At 41.6% G+C, this 23,271-nt stretch overlaps 1 protein-coding gene across 2 annotated transcripts in view; it reads left to right on the top strand.

Moving 5' to 3' along the window:
- Window positions 1-10,013: 10,013 nt before the first annotated feature.
- The window catches only part of LOC119335901, a 15,515-nt gene continuing 2,257 nt past the window's right edge, over window positions 10,014-23,271 (top strand). For both annotated transcript variants that reach the window (XM_037607947.1, XM_037607948.1), the window contains exons 1-8: window positions 10,014-10,634; window positions 10,821-10,964; window positions 11,994-12,148; window positions 12,233-12,499; window positions 12,590-12,714; window positions 12,949-13,066; window positions 13,150-13,242; window positions 13,376-13,453. In XM_037607947.1, the coding sequence (XP_037463844.1) occupies window positions 10,142-10,634; window positions 10,821-10,964; window positions 11,994-12,148; window positions 12,233-12,499; window positions 12,590-12,714; window positions 12,949-13,066; window positions 13,150-13,242; window positions 13,376-13,453 (1,473 nt within the window). In that variant the 5' untranslated portion in view covers window positions 10,014-10,141. The remainder of the gene's footprint in view (window positions 10,635-10,820; window positions 10,965-11,993; window positions 12,149-12,232; window positions 12,500-12,589; window positions 12,715-12,948; window positions 13,067-13,149; window positions 13,243-13,375; window positions 13,454-23,271) is intronic.

Below are 23,271 nucleotides of genomic sequence, written 5' to 3'. Positions count from 1 at the left end.
CATTCTTCTCCATAACATTCATAATTTGATGTGTTCGAAGTCCACCAACAGCATACTCGATGACATCGGCCTTTTGTGCGTCAATCATTCTACGATGAGCCGATAAGTAGGGAGTCGGGTCAGCAGGGACAAACAGATGGTTATGCTTGTCCGCAAAATTCTTGACGAACCAGAGGCCACTACTATCTTGTAGCTCAACCTGAAAAAGAGTGAGACACCCACACCGAGAAAGACCCCTCGGTGTTCTTTTTCTATCAGCTCTATTAAAGTGCTTAAGGGCCTGCCATCCTTGTTTGCAGCACTTGTATGTCCTTCTGTATGCATTTTGTTTCGGACCCGGACCCCTGTACTTCAGATCATCCTTTCTAACACCAAACCCTTTTTTCTCGCATACCCTACGTAGAACATGTAGGCTTCTTCCTCAGTCTTGAAAGTCTTCTTCACAATCTCTATGTATTCCATACACTCATTCAGATCTGAACCAGCCCTGCCTTTAATATCAATTCCTTTACCTTGCATGTGTACATCATCTAGGTCTATGCCATCCTTGCCTGCATCCTCATTATCGTTATCATCCGTGCGCATACCATCCATTCATTTGCCTTCCTTTCGTCTAGCACCCATGTCCTTGTCATCCTTGCTTGTATTCCCCAAGTTTTTGCCATCGTTGCCTTTATCATCCATGTCGTTATGCTGCCAACGAAAACAGATAGTCAATGTTACGGATGGATAGCATACATAATAATTATGCAATACTCTGCTTAAATAATTGATTTAATTTTTCATATCGGATTCATGTACCAAACTCAGTCCTTCAAAAGTTGTAAGTAAGTATAAAATATTCCCTGACTAAATCCAGAAATATTTAATTGATTGTACTTGTTGTAACTGATGATCTCCTAACTAAATCCAAAGTGCACGAATCTTTCAAGTCCCCTAATATATCCACCCTGATAGATCAATTATCTGCAAACTCCATTCAAAATTGTGTCCTAACTGAATCCAAAAATATCACCTAACTAAATCCAAATTATCTCGTCACTAAGTCGAAAATATCTCCAAACTCCATACAAAAATAATTATCTCCTAACTAAATCAAAAATATCTGGAAACTCAATTCAAAAGCATCTCCTAACTAAATCCAAAATAACTTTCTTTCAATCCAAATTTGCTGACAAATTCTCATGGTACACAACCCTAACGAAGTGCTTTAATATGTCCTAGCTAAATCCGACTTACACTTCCTTTGAAAAAAAAAATCTTGTCACAACTTTCTGAAACCATAAACCCTAACTAACTACATCAACATGTCCTAGCTAAATCCAACTTACACTCCCTTTCAATAGAAATCTCGTCACAACTTTCTGAAACCATAAACCCTAAACCTCACATGACATATCCTAAACCCTAATCAAATCCGACCCCTATTGGTACTATAAGCATAAGGGACCAGCAAAGATTTGAGATGGCTAGGCACTTACAGCGAAGATCCGGCGTGAAAAAGTTGATGCACATCGATTTGGATGATGTGGCCTCTCGGGTCGGGGAAGGTGGCGTGCGCTCGGGGAAGGAGGGGAGGCTCGTCAGAAGATCTGGCGCCGCGACCCGAGCGGGGTGACTTCCTATGGAGGGGGAGGAGGGAGTAGGAGCAGGAGGAAGGAGTGACACGGCGAGTGCGATCGGCGGCGATCGAGGGCGCTGGAGGCGATCGGCGGCGATCAAGGGCGCCGAGGTTAGGGCTCGAGAGGAGGAGAGAGGACGAACCACTCGAACCAAATTTCAAAAGAGTATGCACGATGATTGGACCTCTATAATGAAGTGTTTTATTAATGCAATTAATTTAATCGAAAAATTTCGGACGAGAATACCCCTGGACTTAATTGGGCTGATTAAAGGTATAAAAAAATTTAGGTCGAAAATACCCTTGGGCTAAAAAAGGCTCAGTTATTCTAATCCGTTAGATCGCCCATATAATACACGTGATTTGGTGTATTATGATGCACCGTAAAATTTCCCTATTTTTAATACGTGCTAGTAGGGTCTTCAACACAAGACCTTTTTTGCACATTTTTTTAAAAGGAGGATTACCCCCGGTCTCAACATCAGAGCGATGCATGCAGCCCCTTTTTCCTGCACATGGTTCTAAAATATAACCAATTACTTTCTGGATAAATTGACTCCCACCTTTTTGTATTAAGGTTTTGTATCTTCCAATAGTAACTCATGCACACAGTTGTCTTCATGGAAGCAGGGATCTTGGGACAACTTTTTGCATGGTATTAGCTAATATACCATGTGCTTTTTATAGACCAATCTTGCTAGTGTAGAATTGGTCATTTTTTGTCATATTTAATGCAAGTTGGTAAAAAAACAGACCTATTATGATCATATATGGTTTGCTCTTGTTTAAAATAAGTTCGGGGTCCTTTTGTGTTTTTGTTAGTGGTGCTACTGATAGTAAGTATCCGCCACACCGGATTACTTACATCACTAGTCGTCAACCCGTGCAATTGCACGGGCTAGTATTAATTTCTGACACTATTGTAATATTATCACCGCAAGATATGGCTTCATTCTTATTCAGCATTAAATTATCTTCACATGCATGATAAGTCAAAAAAGAATATATTCCTAGATGGAAAGACCAATAGATAATGACACTAAAACCTGATGAATAATGGCATAATAACAACCTTACGTGATTCACCTTGCTTACTGCCGAAACCTTCCAAATTTTTGCACTATTTGCATAGGCCACAAATTTTTTAGCATAAATAGTACATTTACTTGGCATGGTAAGTTGAGAAAATATGTATCTGGACTAAAAACAAATGGTTATGATAAAAATATTATTGACCATGGAACAATACCAACCTTATCTGGTTAATCTTGCTCACAGTTGTCTAGTGACCTTGAGAATTTTCGTACTACTTTCTACAGAGTATGGTACCAAATTAAAATTGATATCTCACCAACGTCATCATGGCAACATGTTGACACCATAAGATTGCTGCCTGAGAAGATTTAGAAAAGAGAGAAACATTTGAAGGATATGTAAACACTAAATGGGCATTCATATTTCAGGTTTTTGTAATATTATTTCCAATGTTTAAAATTATGGGATCTCTCCTTTGAATGTATTTTACGCATGGGTGTCCACCTATATATACATGCAGTAATGCCCCAAGCTGAAAATTATGAGATCGCTGATTCAGCCTCGATAATATATGGTGCTTATGTCCCGTGCTTGAATGAAATAGTTTTCAAAACAGATAAAAAAGAGAGTAAATCAAAGCATGCATAGAAGCTCCAGTGCTAGCACGGAGAATATTGAATATGATGAACATATGAAAATAGGTGTACTTTATTTTAGCTATAATTGCAGGAAAATGCAAAATATACTATTGTACTTCAGTTTAGTACTACATCTATAAGTTATGCATTATACTGTTAAAGTTAACAGAATCAGCTTAATTCCATTAAAATTAAGATCAATTAAAAATTTATATATGATTCAGTTAATGTGGAATATTGCATTGCTTGTGTAGAGGGTTGCACATTTCAGCTCATAACTTATAAGAGACATGAAAATATACATAGCATCCTTACATGATACTGCAGTCTGGCCCTAATATAAGCAAAAATATAGACCGTAATAAAGAACCTTACAAATAACTGATTTTAATAAGATGCACTTGAACTACATATATGGAAGTTTTAATGTGGATTATATATAGCATAGATATACTATCAATGATGGTATTATGTGACAATTTTACTTCCATGTTCAAGTACAAACTACATGGTTGTGTTCTGCACTGTTTTTAAACAAACAGCCCAAGATAAGTGCTCCGTATTTAGTATTGGCTACTTGGTTAATGGGGAAACTTTAAATGGTTTTGATCATGATATCATGATGTCTGTAGCATTCCGTAATAAATTGTGAATAATAGGTGATCATTGGGTTTGTACAATTCAGGTAAGAGAAGTTATCCTATTATTATTGAGTACAGAGAACTGACAGATTTACTAATACATGTAATATTAATTTCCTTATCTAACATTACATTTGAATGTGCACCTCATCTGTCACCATGTGTTGTATTCATCCTTGGCCATGATGTACTGTAAGCCACAACTTCGTGTGCACCATCAGACATGCATGTGTATGGAATTGTACAGAAGGAGAGAAGCTAAATTAAGGAGAAATTAGAAAAAACATGGATTAGCTACACATAAGGGTTTAATTGGTAATTATGATCTAATAAGGTAAGATATAGCTAGGTATAGCTTCAACGACCATAGAACAGCCTGCACCCTGACCACGTAATGCATCTCCAATTGCTTAGCATCATCTAATGTAAAACTTCTAATTACAGTTCGACACATGGATCATCAGTCTTCACATGTGTACAGGGGGTGGCTGCACGCATTGATACATCTGCCTTGTTGACTCTTGTAACATCGAAAGGTAGATCACTGGTTGTCTTATTGTCCGGGAAACCATGCATATGGGAAAGACAGTGTGAAGAAATTTAAATTAAATGGCCATGTCCTTATGGAGAAGACAAAGGGACGATAGGAAACATAAGACAACACATTGGAAGTGTAGGATAACAATTGTTCTACAAAGACTGCTAGATAACATGATATATGCTTAGCGTGTTGTGGTCTGTGGAAGACCGCCAGATTGATGTGTAATCCAACAACTTCTACATCTGCCGCTGATATGTGGGTAAAGCAATATTTCCTTTCAGTTTAAGGTACAATATTATTTTTGCCCCAGGTCGTTCGTGATGTCGAATGATCCCGCAAAATACCGAGTGACCCGCAGCGCCGCATCGGAGTAATACCCTCAGGCGAATTCTTCCTGGCGTGCTGGAGGAGATCAGAACGGTGACTGCTGAATTGGATTGAAACCATCAGCCATGAGGAAACATAGGCCTCAATCGAATATAAAAAAACCTGGTCAGAACTACATAAACTTAACAACTTGAGTAGCCGATGCATCTCCTTGGGGCGGAATGGCAAGAAAAACGGTCATGAACGGTGGCGCACCTCTGGATGACGACGGCAGCTTTGCGGCTTGGAGTTGATGCTCATAGTCGACCAAGAGGAGTTAATTGCTCAATATTAACATGAGCTGCCGTAGAGTCCGACTGCTCGATGTCCAACCTGTTGAATTCCCGGAACAATAATCCACATAACAACCAATTGCATGGGGTTGGCATCTATAGGATATCTCCATGTTGTTCGAGCTATAAATATATTAATATGGAAGAGTTTTTTTCTTTTACAACCAAGGAAGGAGATCGTGGAATATTAAGATAGACTGAGATATGATTTTTCTGGCCTAGTTTTTTTTTCCGAGGACTTTGTGGTTCGTTAAGAAGGAAGGTTTATTTTCTTTATCAACCGAGGAAACATATTGTGGAGTATTAACGTAGATTGGATATGATTGTTTTTTTCTCTTTTACAACCAACGAAACAGATCGTGGAGTATTAAGATATAAATAGACTAAATTAAAAAGATAGATTGGGATATTATTATTTTTGTACTGTTTTGAACACGAAGAAAGGAGAACGTGAGTCTTTTCTTTTGCAACCGAGGAAACCTATTGTGCTGCATTAACATAGATAGAGATATTATTTTTATTTCTTCTACAACCAAGGAAACAAATCCTGGAGTATTAATTTTTTTCCGTGGCATTTTTTTCTGAGGTTTTTGTCGGTTGATCTACACCGTAATAACTCGGTCCTACCAGATTAACGACTCGTAAAATATAATTAACGTGGGAATTTTTAGGAAGTCTAGAATTAGTATAGGTATAGATTTAAGTTTGCTTGTATTATTTCAAGTAATCTGACTGAAGGTTGAGCTATGTCTACTGTTGGAGAAGAGAAGAACGGATGTGCTGAGGTCTAATCTGTTTTGAAATATCAAAGATGTTCATCAGTTTGAGCCATTATAATTTTAACCTTTGTAACATGTAATAATCAAATGGAATGTGTCGTCGATACGTACCTGCTTCCATCGTATTTACCACTGACTCTATGGAGGATACTATTTTGTAGCTGGTCCACTGATTTATTTCATGATAAACCCAACCAGAGGTTTGGCTGGTGGTTTTGGTGAAACTAAAAACTGTTAGCATGTATAAAAGATCACTAGATCTGGATAATCTCTTTGCGAAGATTTTTTTTGAACCGAAACCGCAGAACAATTGTTCTATGGTATATTTTTATTATATAACGAATGTACAAATACAAAGCTAAAAAAAAGAAATAGTTTGAATCAACCAATGCCTGTTCTAGGGATCGACATAATTAAATTAGAGATTCTGTTCTATCCAGGAACGGATCTTATCAGCCTTGGTTTCTTTAGCTCTTATTTCAGTAGCTTGGAGCCCCTCTTTCGGATAATGCTTCCATGTGTCCACTGTTGGTGTTGCCATTCTGAAGATCTTATCATTCCTACTCATCCATATGCCCCAGCACCCCATTATTATGACATCCATAGCAATTGCCGAAGGGAGTTTGGTCAAGGTCAGATGAACTTCATCATATACTTAAATGCCTCTTTGTTTACTAGGAATGATAGAACACCACCACATCAAGGCAAATTGGCAATCCCAAAAGGGGTGAGTTACAGTTTCCCCAGTGGCATCTGAACATAGTGCGCAGTTGTAATCCTCCAGATACATACCTTTCCTTTGAATTAAGTTCCTAGTGCTTACTCTGTCACTGAATAACAACCAAAAGAAGATCTTATGCCTAAGTGTGCATGCAGTTTTCCAAAGGAGTCTGAAGATATTGTGTGTTGTGCTTTCCCCTTTAATGGCCTTGTACATTTTCATGGATGAATACTTAGGGGCTGACCATGTATACAACTATGACTGTATTAGTTTGGCCAAAGCTAATAAAAAATTAAAAAAATCTACCTACAATTAAGTCCACTTCAGAAGTAAAATAAACCCTGAACCTACTACTATTGTTTCAGGTATGTTGTAGTATTCTCATGTTCTCATTGTTTACCTTCTGGTTAATGTAATACATATATCATTCGTGTCGTTCCTTTTTGTTGCTTCTGGAGGTATTGTACGTGTACTGTTGAGAAAAGGATGATTCAGATGATTCTTTATAGAAATTGTTTTCTCGTCATCCAGAGCACATTTAGTGGAATTGTTTCTTTTGTGTATGTCAAAGTACTCTTCTGTATATTTATGTAGGTTGATGGATTAGAGAGATCTGATGGAGACGGTTAAGAAAGATTACTAGCGAGAACTAAGTGCAAAGGTACACAATGGAATATTCGTGGTGGCCATATTTCTTATATTGACACCCATCATTGCCCGGCTACGTGTTGTTCTCTTTTGTTGATGATGTCTTGTTGCTATTGATCTTTCATACCGGGCCATTAAATTTTATAGTACCTCCTATTTGACAACCAGATTACCAACTAGAGAAATGCTATATATCATAACAAGTTAACCTTGATAGCTGGATATTAAACCAAACTGTAGTTCCATTGAACTGACATAGTACCCTATAAACAAAATACAACAGGTGTTGGAATTGACAATCATAGCCTTAATTATATCTAAAGTACAATAGTGTGCTTTTTATTTTCTTAAGTCTGTCCATTTTGAAAGAATTACTTTCACATGCAAAAATTATTAATTTGTTTATCGGCTTACCTTTGTAACGCCCCGGACACACCCGTCGGTGGTTGTTACTCCTGGCGAGATCTAGACTAGCCCCACAGATCAATACTAGTCTTTCCTGTGCATTCTCTTCCGGAAAAGAAGGAATTTCATATTGATATGAGTAGTCTACTATCCCTATTAAGCCAGGATATTACAATCTTCTCCAACATGTTCGTTCCTTTATGTTGCAACTGCATCAGAATGTGAAACAATTAGGGTGTATTTACTTCTAAGGTTTTATTTAATAATTTCCTTATTCCTGGGTAACTGTGGCGCATATTTTTCTAGAAGAGACAGTGCTATCTGATGTTGTTATTTCTGTTAGTAGTTGCCTGGGTAATTGACTGTTTAGTCTCTATTATGTCTGGACATTAAGTTTGTGCAGATTATATCATTAGGTATAACTTTCGCTTAGAAACATGCTCTGAACTGAGACATGTCCATTTGCCTGCAGCTCCAAGATCCCTAACAGACAGGTTAGAACAAATAAGATTGACTTTCTTCTGGAGTAAAAAAAAAGAATCGAGCTAAGTTGAGACGATGTTGATAGCTGAAATTATTCATGTCTCCAAGATGATGAGGAATTTAAAAATCATCAAGATAAACAGGAAGGCGAATATGTGGCGCAGGAGATTGAGAAGTTTAGTTTTATTAATATGCCTGATGGTATTCGTATTAATAGTGTTCCGCCATGTGTGGTTTATGTACCAACGTTTGTTTTAGTTAATTAATATATGGGTGGGGTTTAAAGAAAAGATCATGTCAAGTACCTCAAATATACCAAATGTTAGTGTAGCTACACGTGTTCCTTATACCTATGTGATACATGTCTGTAGTGTGATCTGTTAAGATATTGCAATTGTGGGTTGCCGTATTTTAACTAGGAAGCTTGTGTGAGGAAGCTCCCTGCTTCTTGTATGTGAGCTTTTCCAACAGTATTATCTCGTATGTATATTCAAGTGTTGCACTAAGTATTTATGCTCTCTTTGTAGTTTTCCAATTGCCAATAACTTTATGATGGGTATTGTCAATGCAATGCTATATTCTGATCAATCAACTTGAATCGCTACTTTTTAGTGCAATTAAAATATCTTTTTGTACATGCTAATTCTCACATATGTTTGTAATATTAGTCGAGATGTGCAGTTGCACGTGAACAATTACTAGTTCATCCCAAAGTCCAAACTGATGAAGAGAGACACGTGTCTCCGACTCGCATGAGCTTTGCTCCGAAGAGCTTGGAGGTTGGCCCGTCACAATGCAGGTCTGACGATGTCCTTTGTGGCGCGGACCTCGTATATGATCTTGGTTCGATGCTGTGGCGACAGTGACCTCTACCGAGATGATCGGTCGACGGTCAACCTATGGCTAGGACGGAGTGAGAAGGTGCTCGGGGTGGTAGGTTTTTTGGGCGTTGCTAGTTGGCTTTAAATAGCCCGAGCAAGCGAATCGTTGGGTTGATGTGGGTGGCCGAAGTAAAGTTTCTTATTTTGCCCCGTCGGTGTGAATGCCGGGCAGGCGGATGTCCGACATGAATGAGGGTGGAAAGCCGCCCCGCTCGGTCCCATCATGCGGCGTAATTAAAGAGCGATAGGACGCAATAAGAGTGGTAGTAGAGAGGTTTTTGGGTGGATCTGCATTGTTGGATGCTCGTATACCTCTTTTTTTGTTGGGTTTCGGTTTTGTGGGATTTTGAATGTTAGAATACTTTTTGGATAATTTTATGATTGCTATTGGATTGACAAAAAAAATATTGGACCCCTATTGCAGATATTTGTGGGCAATTTGATGATCGCATTGGAGTTGACATGACCCGGGATCTGATAAGGTCTGACGGGCCATTCCGTTGCGTTCCTAGCGGCTGAGTAACCGGTGGGGAACGGATATGAATGGGCGTGCCCCGTGCAGCAGCGTGGAATACAGTGTCCTGTCCGTCTCATCCCGCGGAGTATACCTGGCCATCTGTCAGCCGGCCCGGGCTTCGGGCCGGTCCTACCAAAGTCCGATTTAAAAAACCCAAGCCCGAGCTGAGCCAGGCCGGCCGACGGGCCTAAAAACCAGGCCCGAGCCCGACCCATCACGCTAAAAGCCCGCCGGGCCTCTTCCTTAAATGGTGAATACGCCGGGCCCGGGGTCTCAAAATCTAGGCCCAGGTCCCGCCCTTGGGCAAGGTCAGGTCGGGCTTTTTCGGGCCGGATCGGGTCGGGCCGGGCTGCCCATGGCCAGGACTACCGTGGAGACAGGCAGTCACGTGGCGAACCGACCGACCGACCCTTGTCTTCCCATCTTCTACTCTCCCTCTCTACCCGTCCCTGTTCCCTTCCCCCTTCCCCGAATCGAAAATCCCCCGCCCCTCGCCGAATCGATACCGCGGCATAGGCGATCTCGCGATCCTGTGGTCGGCCGAGCCAACCAAACCCTAAGAAGCACGCCCAATGCCGATCCCGCAGGACGAGGCGGGAGAGATTTCGGGATCTAGGTCGAGGGCAGGGCGGTGGAAGCGGCGGCGGCAGCGGCGCACCCCGGTGGCGGACTGTTCGGGGAAGGCCCAACCGGAAGCCGCGCCGTCATCGCAGCGAGGCAAGAGGAAAGCCTCCCCGGAGCCGTCGGCCGCAGCATCGCAGCAGCGAGGCAAGAGCGAAGCCCCCCTGGAGCCGTCCGAGGGATCCAAGAGGCGGAAGGGAACCACCAAGAAGCGGAAGGGAACTGACAAGAAGAAAGCCGCTACGAGCACGGGCGAGCAGGCGGCCCCAGCTTCACCAGGCGCATCGCATGCCTCCTCCTCCTCCTCCTCTGCAGTCAGCTCTCCTCTGCGTTGGCCTCACCCCCCAGCCTACATCCGAAACCCAGAGAATGCCCATGACCCTGCGATGAAGGATGCCCTTGAAGCTTATGACGAGCTCAAATGCAAGTACCGTGCAAAAAGAAGTAAGTTTGGGAGACGCATACACTCTGCTTTCATTCTACTATCTGATTAGTGATTGCTAGGATAGCTATGCACCTCTAACAAAAAAACAGTTGTCAATAATGAATGAAACATGTCTATTTTGCTCAAGATGATATGTATTTGAACACAGTAGACTGATTCACCATTTTTTGCATGTTAACATGCAGAGCTCCAACAACAGCTTGCAACGCTTGATATGTCTATTTGTGGTTCGTGTATGGCGAATGCAAACTTGCAGAGCGTTCGTGAGTCTACTACAAAAACAATCCTCCAAGCAGCTAAAGTTATTTTTAGCTTTTCGTCCTATGTCGGTATGTAACACATTGCCTTTATTTAGTGTCTCTGTATAGTTTTGGTTTTTCTCTTATGTATTGTTGCATCCTACAAAGCATGAACACGGCAGAAGAAGTTGCCGAATCCCCGTTCTGATACGGCCGGACACGGGGACACGCGGGGATACACGTATCCCTCAGTATTTTCCAAATTATGAATTAAAAAAAGAAAAATAAAAGGGAGGACATGGCTGGGACACGTGGGGGACTCGCAAAGAATAAAATTAGATGGCTAATGGAAGATTAATCCACCAGTCGGAGCAGCACCCTCGTGCGACTTGAGGCAGCGCTGGATCTGGAGCACCCTCCTGCCTCAATGCTGCTGCTGTTGCGCCCTCGCCACCGTGCTGCTGCTGCCTGCGCCCTTGCCCCCGCCGCCGTTGCTGCTGTTGTGCCCCCGCCGCCGTTGCTGCTGCTACATCCCCCGCTGCAGCGCTGGCCGCCGCTGCTGTTGCTGCTGCAGCGGCAAGAGGAGCAGGTTCGGAGGAGGGCGGTGGCGAGAGCTGCTGCGGGGAGTTGAGAGATCCATCGCTGGGAGGAGAGGCGATGGCAAGAGAGTGGCGGGTTGGTCAAGTGTTAGGGCAGAGAGAGATAGGGCTTGAGTTTTGACGGTGCACATTAATCTGTAGCATCCAGTGGCTCTTGAAATGGCACTAGCTGGGCTGACCCAACTACTAATGGATAATCTTCTCTGTGGCTCTTGACAATGGGAGAGGAAATGGCACTAGCTGTTCAGAGAGTTACTGCTGAATCCGAAATATCCTCCGTGGGCTTATGTTCAGAGAGTTACTGCTGAATGGGGCGATCTCTTTCTCGTTTCTTTTTTTGTCTTTAACTCTATATTACATGGCATATTTTTATTTATTTTCATATGTATTTGCCGTATCCCCGATAGGCTGTTGTTGGAAAATGCCGTATCCTGTGTCCCGTATGCGTGTCGCTGTATCCGTGCTTTTTAGGTTGCATCTATAATTTTTGTTTTTCTCTTATCTATTGTTGCATCTACAGATGGTAAACTCATGGCACGATCATCTGGTTTTCTAATTGATTGGGATGAGGGGACTAAAGAGGGCACTGTTTTGACATCTGCGCGAATAATCTGCTCAAAATACACGGCCCTAACCCAGTGGTCAGGTACAGATGAGTATGTACCTGATGCTGAGGTATGTTTACAAATGAATACGTTTGTTCATCTATGTATGCTAAATAACACTTGTCATAATATATGTTTTTGTATCTGTCTTTAGATTATTGCTCATTTGTTGGATGAAGATGAGACAACCGTACCTGCAATCTTGTTTCGCTATGACAAGCACATCAATATTGCCGTGTTGAAGGTTAATTTAGACTTGTGTGCTAAGATTCCTAGGTTTAGTAGTGACATAAACTATGGTCAGGAGATACTTGTGCTCGGTAGAGATGAACGTTTAAACATGACAATTGCTCATGGATGTGTTCATTTCATGGGCCCAACTACATACCAACGTCATCATTATCTATTCACTGGTTGTGAGGTATAATATCTTCATCGTGATTATCTTATAAATATTAATTATTAACTTATGTTGCTCATAGTTCTGATGTTGGCAATTTAAATATCTTAGCCCAGCATTGGAGGAATGGTTATTGATTTTGATGGGCACGTTTTGGGGATGGCTAATTTTCCCGGGACAGCATATATTCCTTCCTCTATTGTATTGAAGTGCTTGGATATGTGGAAAAAATTTCAGTAAGTTTTTCTTCTGTTGGTATCATTGTATGATTAAGTCATAAGAAAATATCTTGAGGAAACACAATTGATCTTGTGATGTGCTTGTGTTGATATATTTCTTCTTATATTGCTAAGTCTAATTTCTGTTGGATATTTAGACACAAAGCTTCATTCATCAAAATTGTGTTTTAAGTTATATGATATTGTTCATAGTTTTAGTTTTTGGAATTTGATAAATGACAATGTTGCAAGGTGTATCCCTCGCCTGCATATTGGGATGAAGCTTTCACCCATTAAATTTCTCGATCCAATTCATGTGGAGAGGATCTTTCGAAAGTGTAATATCGATTCGGGTCTGATAGTTAAAGAGGTAGATGTTGTCCACTGTTCCTTGTTTTCTTGAACAATGCTTACTAAATGCTATTGAGTAATGCATAACAAATTAAACTGTAGGTGTCCCATGGATCGATTGCTGAAGAACTAGGAGTTAGACCTGGTGATGTCGTTGATTCCGTGAATGGAGAGTGTGTTGCTACCACAGTTGAGGTAATTATTATTAACAGTAATAGCAATAGATGTGTTATGTTACTTCGTGAGTAAAGTCTATAGGAAAAACTCACATCTCATGTTTATGGTCTACTAAATAACTCACATTTATCATTCCTGTTGCTGCTATCAGTTGGAGAACTTAATTATGAGAATATGCGAGAATCATCTTGACCAAGGAGGAGCCATCGGTTCCTGCATGGACATTCTAGTATGTTTTTTTATGCGATGTTTAACTGCAGTTTACTTTTATATCTTCTATCAAAGCCCTTATGTTTATCCATAGTTACAAGCTAAAACTATGATCATACGAAGTCTATATACTCCCTCCGTCCCAAAATTCTTGTCTTAGATTTGTCTAAATACGGATGTATCAAGTCACATTTTAGTATTAGATACATCCGTATCTAGACTAATCTAAGACAAGAATTTTGGGACAGAGGGAGTACTATATAAAATGCAGTAGTTCTCATGTAAATCAACTCAAAACAGATTATTCTAATTTGTTCAGGTTAGTGTTTACTTACTCTTTTATTTAAGCTAGGAGTCCATTTTTCCACTATAGATGAATGGAAAATGAGATATTATGTATGTAGCAGATGGAAATATAGTTCAGAAGCCAGAGAAACTGTGAAAATAAGGCAAACAGAATTAACTAACTCAAAATAGCCTACAAAAGGCTAGTCAAGAAGAGACATCTGAAATTTTTTTAAAGAAAAGAGATTACTGGACATAAAAAACACATCATCCTTTTCCCCCAAATGTCTCTCGTGTCTCATCTTGCTATTATCCTTTTTCGCATCTATAGCTGCCCTTGCGCGGGCATGTGTCAGGAGCTTGAAGAAGTACATTAGCAGAAACATGTTGACTAGCAGCATCCCATGCCATCATTTACATCACATATTGCAACATGCCTTATAGTCATTGTAGTTCTTGTTTATTCATCCTGTTCAGCAGTTCTGCTTTATTTTTAGCAGCACGGGCGTGGAGAATTATCTCACTAGCAGATTAATATCAATCTTTTCAAAGCTACATCTGTTTCTTAACTTCCAAATTGCCCAACACACTGCTAAGCCATTTGCATGAATTCTTTTATCTGTGGTTAAGAATTTCTCAACCCTTGAGGATTTTTTTAGCTGATTGGGAAATAGCATCAGCATGAATGAACATAGCAATCTCTCTCCAGACAACCTTAGGTATAGCAGATTCAAACAACAAATATTGGACAGTTCCAGGATGACCTCAGATGTAGTATTTCACTATTTTGGATCACCCAGCCATTTTCTTTTTATTGTTTTGTCTTTTTTAACAACACATTTTCTCTAACAACCACAAAATGCTTTAACTTTGATAAGTATTTGAGCTTTCCATATGCGTGTAGAAGAACTATCACCATATCTCATCATCTATACAAATTTCACTGTAACCTGCCTTCATTTTCATTCCCCCAAGACCATGTGGTAACAGAAGGAACAACAGACAGACTAACCTATTGAGCTTGTGAAAATACAAAATCATGTTTATCTTTTGGGGCACCTGTTTATCATCTCCTAAAACTTTGTTGCCATTCATATAACATTGACTCACTGAGTATCCTTTTTATCACATATCATAAAGAGCAGGGTATTAGTGAGCAAAATTTATCACCAATCTACTTAGCCTCTCATTATCTGGTATTAACACCATTACAAATGATGATTTTCTTGCCTTTCAAATAAATATTTTGAATCTTAAGTAGGTCGGCGCAACAAGATCAGTCATCTGCCTTTTTTCCTTGACAATCTCCTGTCATAAACCTTCCCTTTTTAAGTGTCCACCACCATTTATTAGGGATACTTGCATTCATTTCCTCAAATTTTTAATAGCAAGACACATTTCTTTTTTGACCCACAAATATTATCCCATTTGACTTGGTGATACGTTCCATTTGTCCCAGCGCTTTGTTCGACACTGTTCAGAAACAAGAACATAGGCATACAATAATTAGGGAGGTTGGATACCTGGGATTAATCAATGTAGTCATGCCATCAATTTACATATATATATGTACCTGGCAGATACCAAGGCTTCTCATGTTTTTTCTCATCTACTTTCTCCTAGTCAATAACTTGTGTTGTAGATGTAGTAACAGCTCCCCCCTCCCCCTGGCATCTTGAAGATGCATTGTCGTTAGCCATGTCATAATCAAATAGTGAGGAATCAAGCCGTTAATCGACCCATCATTCTGAGCTTATTGTACCATCTTAGCTATAATACGAGCAGCACTGCCTTGCACCTTTTTAACTCCTGACGTGTGATTATCTGGTTAGTAATTTGGCACTAAGTGTCCCATTACACGTGAATTCCAACCTCTAATACCAAGTTGGGCTAAAACCTCATATTTCCAAACACTGGGTGAGGACTGAGGAATGTCCATTTGATTTCTTCTTTTAGTTTCATGTGAATCTCATGTTGAAGCATGATCCTATCTGTTTTATTTCTGTTAATAAGGGCATTTTTAGTTTGTTTTATTAAAAATTTCATGTAAGGCTCCAATCTCAAGGTCAGTTGCATGTTCATACAAACAATTCAGCAGATGCGTCTGCCTTGTTGTATTTGGCTATTCGCTCAGCATGATCAACTTTTGGAAAGAAGGTTGACTATCCCATAATCTAGACCCCTAACATAAAATTTATTGTCATAAAACTCTTGAGAGCCAGGATTGTATGTATGATATTATTTTGACAATGTCCCTACACTTACGGAAAAATCCATCAAGATCACCAGTTCTGTTAAATTTCATTTGGAAAATAACATTCTTTTTAGTTTCTTCTTCAATAAAAGGCCTATCTAATTCACCATTGTCAATGTTTGATTGTCTCTGTCCTGCCAAAAATATTGGGATCAAATTTCCTACGCTAGCCCTAACCATCCTTTATAGAAGTCATTATTCAGCATTTTTATGCGAATTTCTGCCCCATTAATGATTTCTTCACCATTTTCAGATTTAGTATTCTTTCTCTTTTTACTACCGTTAGCGATCCTATGAAAACTAGTAGAATGCCCGTGCGTTGCTACGGGCTAAAATGCGCATAAATGAATCAAACAGATGATTAAGGTCGTCTCCAAGGTCAAAACTCATTTCTTTCTCATATGTTTGGATGTGTTCACACACCGCACAGGCTTCCCAAAATCGTTTGGGCAATCCAGCTGATATGTGAGGGAGAAATGTGGTTGTCCGCACTATCCGCCCTCTTAACTCCAACAAGCGGTCTCAACACAAAAACCAAATCCCATGGCCCACACTTCTCTTTTCCTCCTCGACCCTCCCCTTCACGCTGGGTTTCCTACCGTAGTGGGACATTTCTCGATGGAGTCCCCTCCTTTAAAACCGGATGATGCTCACCTCACCATTGCCATAGCTTCCTCTATCTTTCACACTATATTTCCACACAGACTGCCAAGGAGGCCCCTGCCAACCACACCGCTCTCCATCCTACTCCTCTCCCCCGTATTCATGTCAATCCGTCACCGCCATCAAGGGGTGTGCCGCCCGTGACACCCCCCGAGCCAAGAAGGCAGAATGACGTGCTTACCATGAAATAAAAGTATGATGTCCATTGTTGGGCATGCAAGTCTATTATTAACTCTTGAAGCAACCAAATTCAAAAAAAACTCTTGAAGCAACCAGCAATACATTTATCTTTCTATCCTAACCAAAAATTTGTACAATTTGGTGGGAAAAAATGAACCGCTCACTCATGCAATTTGCTACAAAGCGATCTCTAATGAAATACAATTTGCCACATTTTCAAAAGTAGGAAAATTGTTCCACTCAAACAGTCATAATTGAACAGACCAACCCCAACACCCATCCTGCTCATTCTCAACCCTCACTCGTATCACAAAATCTACTTCGTCGTGTTCTAAGTGAGCAAGTGATTAACACCGTCGTGGCAGGCCAGCGGCAAGGGACAAGGGCGGCAACTGCCTTCCTATCTTAGTGCTAGAAATCAACATGCACGTTTTTATAGAATTAAAATGAAAAAAGAAATTGCATGTATATCAAATTAAAAATTAACTGCACTCATGTGAATTGGACACGGTGGAACACAACCTTTGCCTTTGTCCCCCATGGTCACCGGTTGTCCAAGTAATGATGACATTTACTTGGTGAATGACAAATCAAAAGAGAATACACAAAGGACTCTGCCATCAGCCATGAGCCGTCGGACTTAGCAGCCACCACGCCATTCTCAAATTGTTGTTCATATTCACAAGATGGAATTATTCCAGAAAAATGGCTTACATGTACGTGTTGTATAATGAAATGTAAGTATACCTGTGTATGGATAATGTAGCCTACACATTTTGCACATAACTTTATTTTAAACAAAATTCAGCCATGGAAATTGCTAAGCTACTGTCTATGTCTTGAATATACTGAAATTGACTTCACTGGATCTATGGCTTGAAAGTGGGCAGGATCTGCATGTTGATCCAGCACACAACATCCCGTGCTCCCAGTGTAACCCAACTAACAAATCGTGAATATGCATATATGATGGATTGCATTACCTGAAACGCACATAGTCTGGGTTCTGGCCGAAGTGTTGCTTCCACACGTGATTGACGCCCCAACCGCGCACACCTGTACCCGCACTACACAAACATAGAAGCACGCGAGCAGCTGGAGTGTGAAGGAGCCATGAGGAGGCCAACCGAGGTCACAGAAGCCGGCATGGCCGCTTGCCATGGATGAAGATGAACTCTGTAACATTTCTCTTCACCTTTCAGAATCGTCAACCTAGGAAGGAACCACAAATGTATACACACACAAAAAAACTTCTTCCAATAGATCAGGGCCAACTCACTTTGGAGCTCCACCACTGCGATGCTAGGCCAGCAGCAGGGCTTGCCGAGCCTAACATGTATCCTCACATTTAGACAAAGCAAAACATACAAGATGACTGGTAGCCGATCATCATCAGGAACAAATCAAGGTTCATCCACTTGGTGCCTGTCGATGATGATATCCCATACAAGCCTCGAACAGCCTGCATGCCGGGTATTGTCCTCGTGGCCCTGACTGCAAATGATGTACCAATGATAGGAACCGGGTCCCTACCAGGACGAGCTCTCAGGTTATAGGGGTGGAAGGGAGGTTGGCGTGGAAATGGACCTCGTGGATGGGCACCCCGGGCGCCGTCGACGGAAGGCCCGGCCCCGAGATCGCCGGTGGCAGCGGCGGCGGCTGCAGCAGTAGCAGCGGCATGATGGATGCAATGGAGGTCGCCGGTGGTGGCGGCGGCCACGGGAGCTACTGCGGCCCGGTGATGGTGGTGACGGGGGCGGGCCACTGCAGCCCATAGCTGCGAGGAAGGTGCGGATGACCTGGACCGCCTGAGTCAGGTCTTGAAGCGCCGCCGTCATCTCCTTCGGAGTGAGCACGGCGGGGGCGGGCACGGGTGGCGTCCAGGCGGGGGAGGAGACCGACCCGGTGATGGACGACGTGCTGGCCGTGGTGGTCATCGGCGATTGGCAGCGGGAGGGAGGGGGTGGGCGGTGGCGCGGACATGATCGAGCTTGAGACACTTGATACCAGGTTGATAGGAACCGGGTCCCTACCAGGACGAGCTCTCAGGTTATGGGAGGGAGGGAGCGAGAGCGAGAGAGAGAGAGAGGGCGCAGGAGGCGGCGGCTAGGGTTAGGTCTCCCGGCTCCCTTTAGGAAGCCGAGAAAATATGATTGCTTCTGCTCAACTTCAAACGAGTCCTTACACGAGTTCATATAATCTCCAAATACGATAACTGGGCTAAGCCCCTAATAACGATAAGATAACTGGGCTAGGCCCCTAACTGCCTGGGCTGTAGCATATGCCGGTCATAACAACCAACATACTCATTCTCGATCAAACCCTACAGCAGCATTGCTTGTTAGCATGCCAGACCCGGTCGAGGAAAGATAGGGCCTGGACGGCATATATATGGAATGAGATCTAGGACAGCGGATAGTTCCACATGGGCAAAGGTATTGCGTCTTGGATTTGAAATACCCAGCCAGCAGCATCATGATAACCTGAAGTAGCCATGGTTATTTAATTGTGGTTCATTTCATTATTTGTGCCCACTTGAAAGAATAACAGGATGGAAACTTACATATATGCAAATGAGGGTTAGGGTGCACTTGTAAGTCTCGAACCATATGTATGCAGGAATCATCACAAGTGCTTCGTTCGCCAATAGGCACATAAAGATGGTGATTATAGGTACATAAGGAACCAAACTCATTCCTGAGGCCTAGTATGAAGTAGAAAATTAGCGACCACGAAATGGACACCAGAAATACGAAGGGAATATTGGCTAGGTACTGGCCTAGTAGGAAAACCAGTGTCCCGGAATGCCAATTTGAATCCTCATGAAAATATATCTGCATAGGAGGAAACAGTGTGTTGATATGGTTTTTGGTGCTTATTGTTTTCACCAACATATTCTAGGTATAAATCACATATTCTTCAGTTAAAATTATTAGAAAGGAAGTGGCCATAATGTTGCAATTCTGCTTTAAAGAAGAAGAAAAACCGACCTTGATCTCATCAGTATGAGCAGTCACTCCACAAACACTCAGAAGGATGAAAAATGAAACAAACACAAATATTGCAGAAATCCTAACCTGTCAAAACAATGCGAACATTTAGCGTCAAATCGTAAATACCGTAAATTTACTCGAGAATAGAAATGTCCAGTAAATTGAAATGTAATTCTGCACTGACACTAAACACTACAGATGACAATGACTGACCAATGTTGATAAATATGGTGCCAAGTTAGTGAGCAATATTAGAAGTACTTCCACGACATACGAATTACTCCTTTAGATAAAATTATTAGAAAGGAAGTGGCCATACTGTTGCAATTCTGTATTAAAGAAGAAGAAAAACCGACCTTGATCTCATCAGTATGAGCAGTCACTCCACAAACACTCAGAAGGACAACAAATGAAACAAAGACAAATATTGCAGAAATCCTAACCTGTCAGAACAATGCGACCTTTGAGCATCAATTAGTAAATACCATAAATTTACTCAAGAATAGAAATGTCCAGTAAATTAAAATGTAATACTGCAGTGACACTAACCACTACAGATGACAATGACTGACCAATGTCGATAAATATGGTGCCAATTGAGAGAGCAATAAGCATATACAATACAAGTCTGCTCCAGAAGTACTTCCAGTCTCTTGACACAATTAACAACGATCTCTCCAAGTGACAGTACCAATTCTTGCTACATCACTGGCTCTTCCTTTACTTTTCAAATAAGGACCTTCCTACATTACACCTTGTTTCGTTATGGTTTATGGATATTGCAGTGTCATATTTCGCACAGAGGATGTCAATCTAACATAGTTGATTGTGGCATTCCTACTCTATGATTAGCGACAAGACAAATATGCAGTAGTTTAGTACCTTCTCAATCAATTTTGCAATCGTTGATTCAACAAGGGAGCTTCAGCCAATGACTTGTACGTCGCTTTTAATGTCCGGATTGGTACAACAGTGTCCATGCTCATTGATGAGATATTCCTTGATCATCATGTTAATAACTACAAAGCTTTTTATTTCTCACGACGAACGAACATTTGGCCATCAAGTTGACTAAAATGGTTGGACATAATATCAGAATTTATGTCATATCAAAATCAAAATATACCTGTAGATTTTTTGCACATGGCTATGATACTGTCGAAGTCGGTATGATTTCCCTTAGGAAGTCGTCAGATGGACTTTGCATGATTGAACATGGAAACCCAGCATTTGAGAAGTGCCATAACAGAACAAGGCCAAGTAAGGAGAGTCCTTAAAACCATAGGATGAGATATGGAAAACAGGGCCATCTACAACAGGAATAAAGATGTAGCAATAAGGATCATACAAGAAAAGAGACACTGTTTTCATGGATATATAGTTTTTTAAAAGGGATATATATGTGACCGCAGGACAATTGAATGGGCTGCAGTAATACGGATCATACAAGAAAGGATAAATTACTCTCATGAATATATAGTGAGCGTGCACTACCTTGTGCAGGCTTGTTTGTTCACAATTCATCATGGACATAGACATCGTTGATTGAGTGAATCAAGCAAATAGCATCCCACTCGAGTAACAACTCATGCGATATTTAGCTTGGACTCACCGTGTATCTAATGTTGAAAGAATTACCATAAATGACAGTAATGTTGAATGAATTAGCAAAATAATTTAGTGATACTATAAACTTGGTGGCATTATTATGTAAGCCATTACCGCTCATTCTCACCTCACTGACTCATAACGATCAAGCATAAAAACCACATGATCTAACCATGGACAAAGACAAATACAAAATGGCAAAATAAAACTATAAATAGAACTGTAGCAACACGATTGCGTATGAACAAAAATTACATGGCAGTGTGATGATAATGTGCATTCAACCCTGCTTTTTTTTACAGGCCACTTGCAATTGGACAAGGATTTAAATCATCAAAAGTTCAATTCAATACATCAGTCCGCAACAAGTGTGTACCTGCAATGAAATAATGATCATCAAATTACAATAGAGAAACATGGTAATGTTTGGCGTGTATCACTAATTCACCATCAGAATCATTACAATACATTGAGCTATTAGAAAAATAAGAAGTCTTTGCAATGGCAGGTAGCACGCACATAAGCATCCCGTCGTTCCCATCCACACTCAGCACCATCATTTGTACCTGCACCCTGAAGTCACTGAATGAGTTTCTGAACACACAAAAGTAAAGCAGCCACTCTACCATGTATACACAGGCAGCAAACAGCATAGATTGAGTGAGTGTATGATTACGTTAAACTTCATACACAACATGACGTGTTATAGATGATCATGTAGTCTTCGTATACATATTCGTACACCCATCAGGTGATAAACAAAAGGTATGTATTAGGTCGTTCTGTGTGTATGGTTCACGCATGAGAGGGATTTTGGCCGCCTCATAGAAAATCAGTGCATGCTAAAAACTTATTAGTTGGTCCTTCATGAATCCGATCCATAGAAAATGAGTTAGCGACGACCTTGCCATCATCGGGGAGTTCTGCACCTGCCGCAGCCGCAGATCGAGAAGGTCACGTGGGGAGACTCAGATCCGGCTACCCTATGGGATCTGTTGTTCCAGGCCAGCGGGTGGGATTCGGATCCTCCGCCGCCGGGCACGGCAGCAGCAACACGTGGAGGAGAAGTAGCAGACGTCCTGGGTGGACATGGGCGCAGGAGAACGAACTCGCCGCCGCTGCAGCACGCTAGGCAACTGTCGCGGCCACAAACTATGAGAAGGAGGAGGCCAACAAGGCAGGGGCGATGTCAAGTTGAGATGCGAGCAACACCGCATCGGGATGATGAAGGAGAGGCTACGTGACTCCAAGGTGAGGCCGGCGTTGGTGTGTAGGGAGGGTGGCGGCGGACACGTTTTGAGGTGACGCGCATCCTCGTCTCCCTCATCTCCTCCCGCGATCATGCTGCATCCAGATCGGGCGAAAAGATAAACGAGGGGTTAAACGGGAGACATGCGGCGGCTAGGGCTCGCGGAAGGGATGGGTCGGCGGCGGCGAAGGGATGGATCGGCGGCGGCGGCCGCGAAGGCATGGATCTGGTGTGAAGGGATGGAGGGCGGCGGTGAATGATCTGCTGTGCGGGTCGTGCGTGCTAGACTACTGTGGTTCTCGCTCGTACGTGCGTGCGAATCGATGCCTTTTTTTTGCTGGTTTTTTGTCGTAGGTTCGACAGAGGTGGGAGGACATACGAAAAAAACCCAGCGAAAGGTGGGACGAAAATAAACCGTGGAGACTATTCACCAACTGCTCCATTAGGAGTAGAGATGCTCTGCGCTGCTATCACCTTTCAACAGTCTTAGTCTTTTCTTGGTACCAGTATAATTCTCCTCAGGATGAAGTTTAAATAACTATTACTACCTCTGTCCCAATAAGACGTTTTTGCAGTTCAAATAAGACGTTTAGTACTTTTTTAGC

This window comes from Triticum dicoccoides, chromosome 7B (genome assembly GCF_002162155.2).
Source record: "Triticum dicoccoides isolate Atlit2015 ecotype Zavitan chromosome 7B, WEW_v2.0, whole genome shotgun sequence".
In the NCBI taxonomy this organism is placed as follows: Eukaryota; Viridiplantae; Streptophyta; class Magnoliopsida; order Poales; family Poaceae; genus Triticum; species Triticum dicoccoides.
Note: the sequence above shows the minus strand (reverse complement) of the source record. Positions and strands in the feature narration are given on the sequence as shown.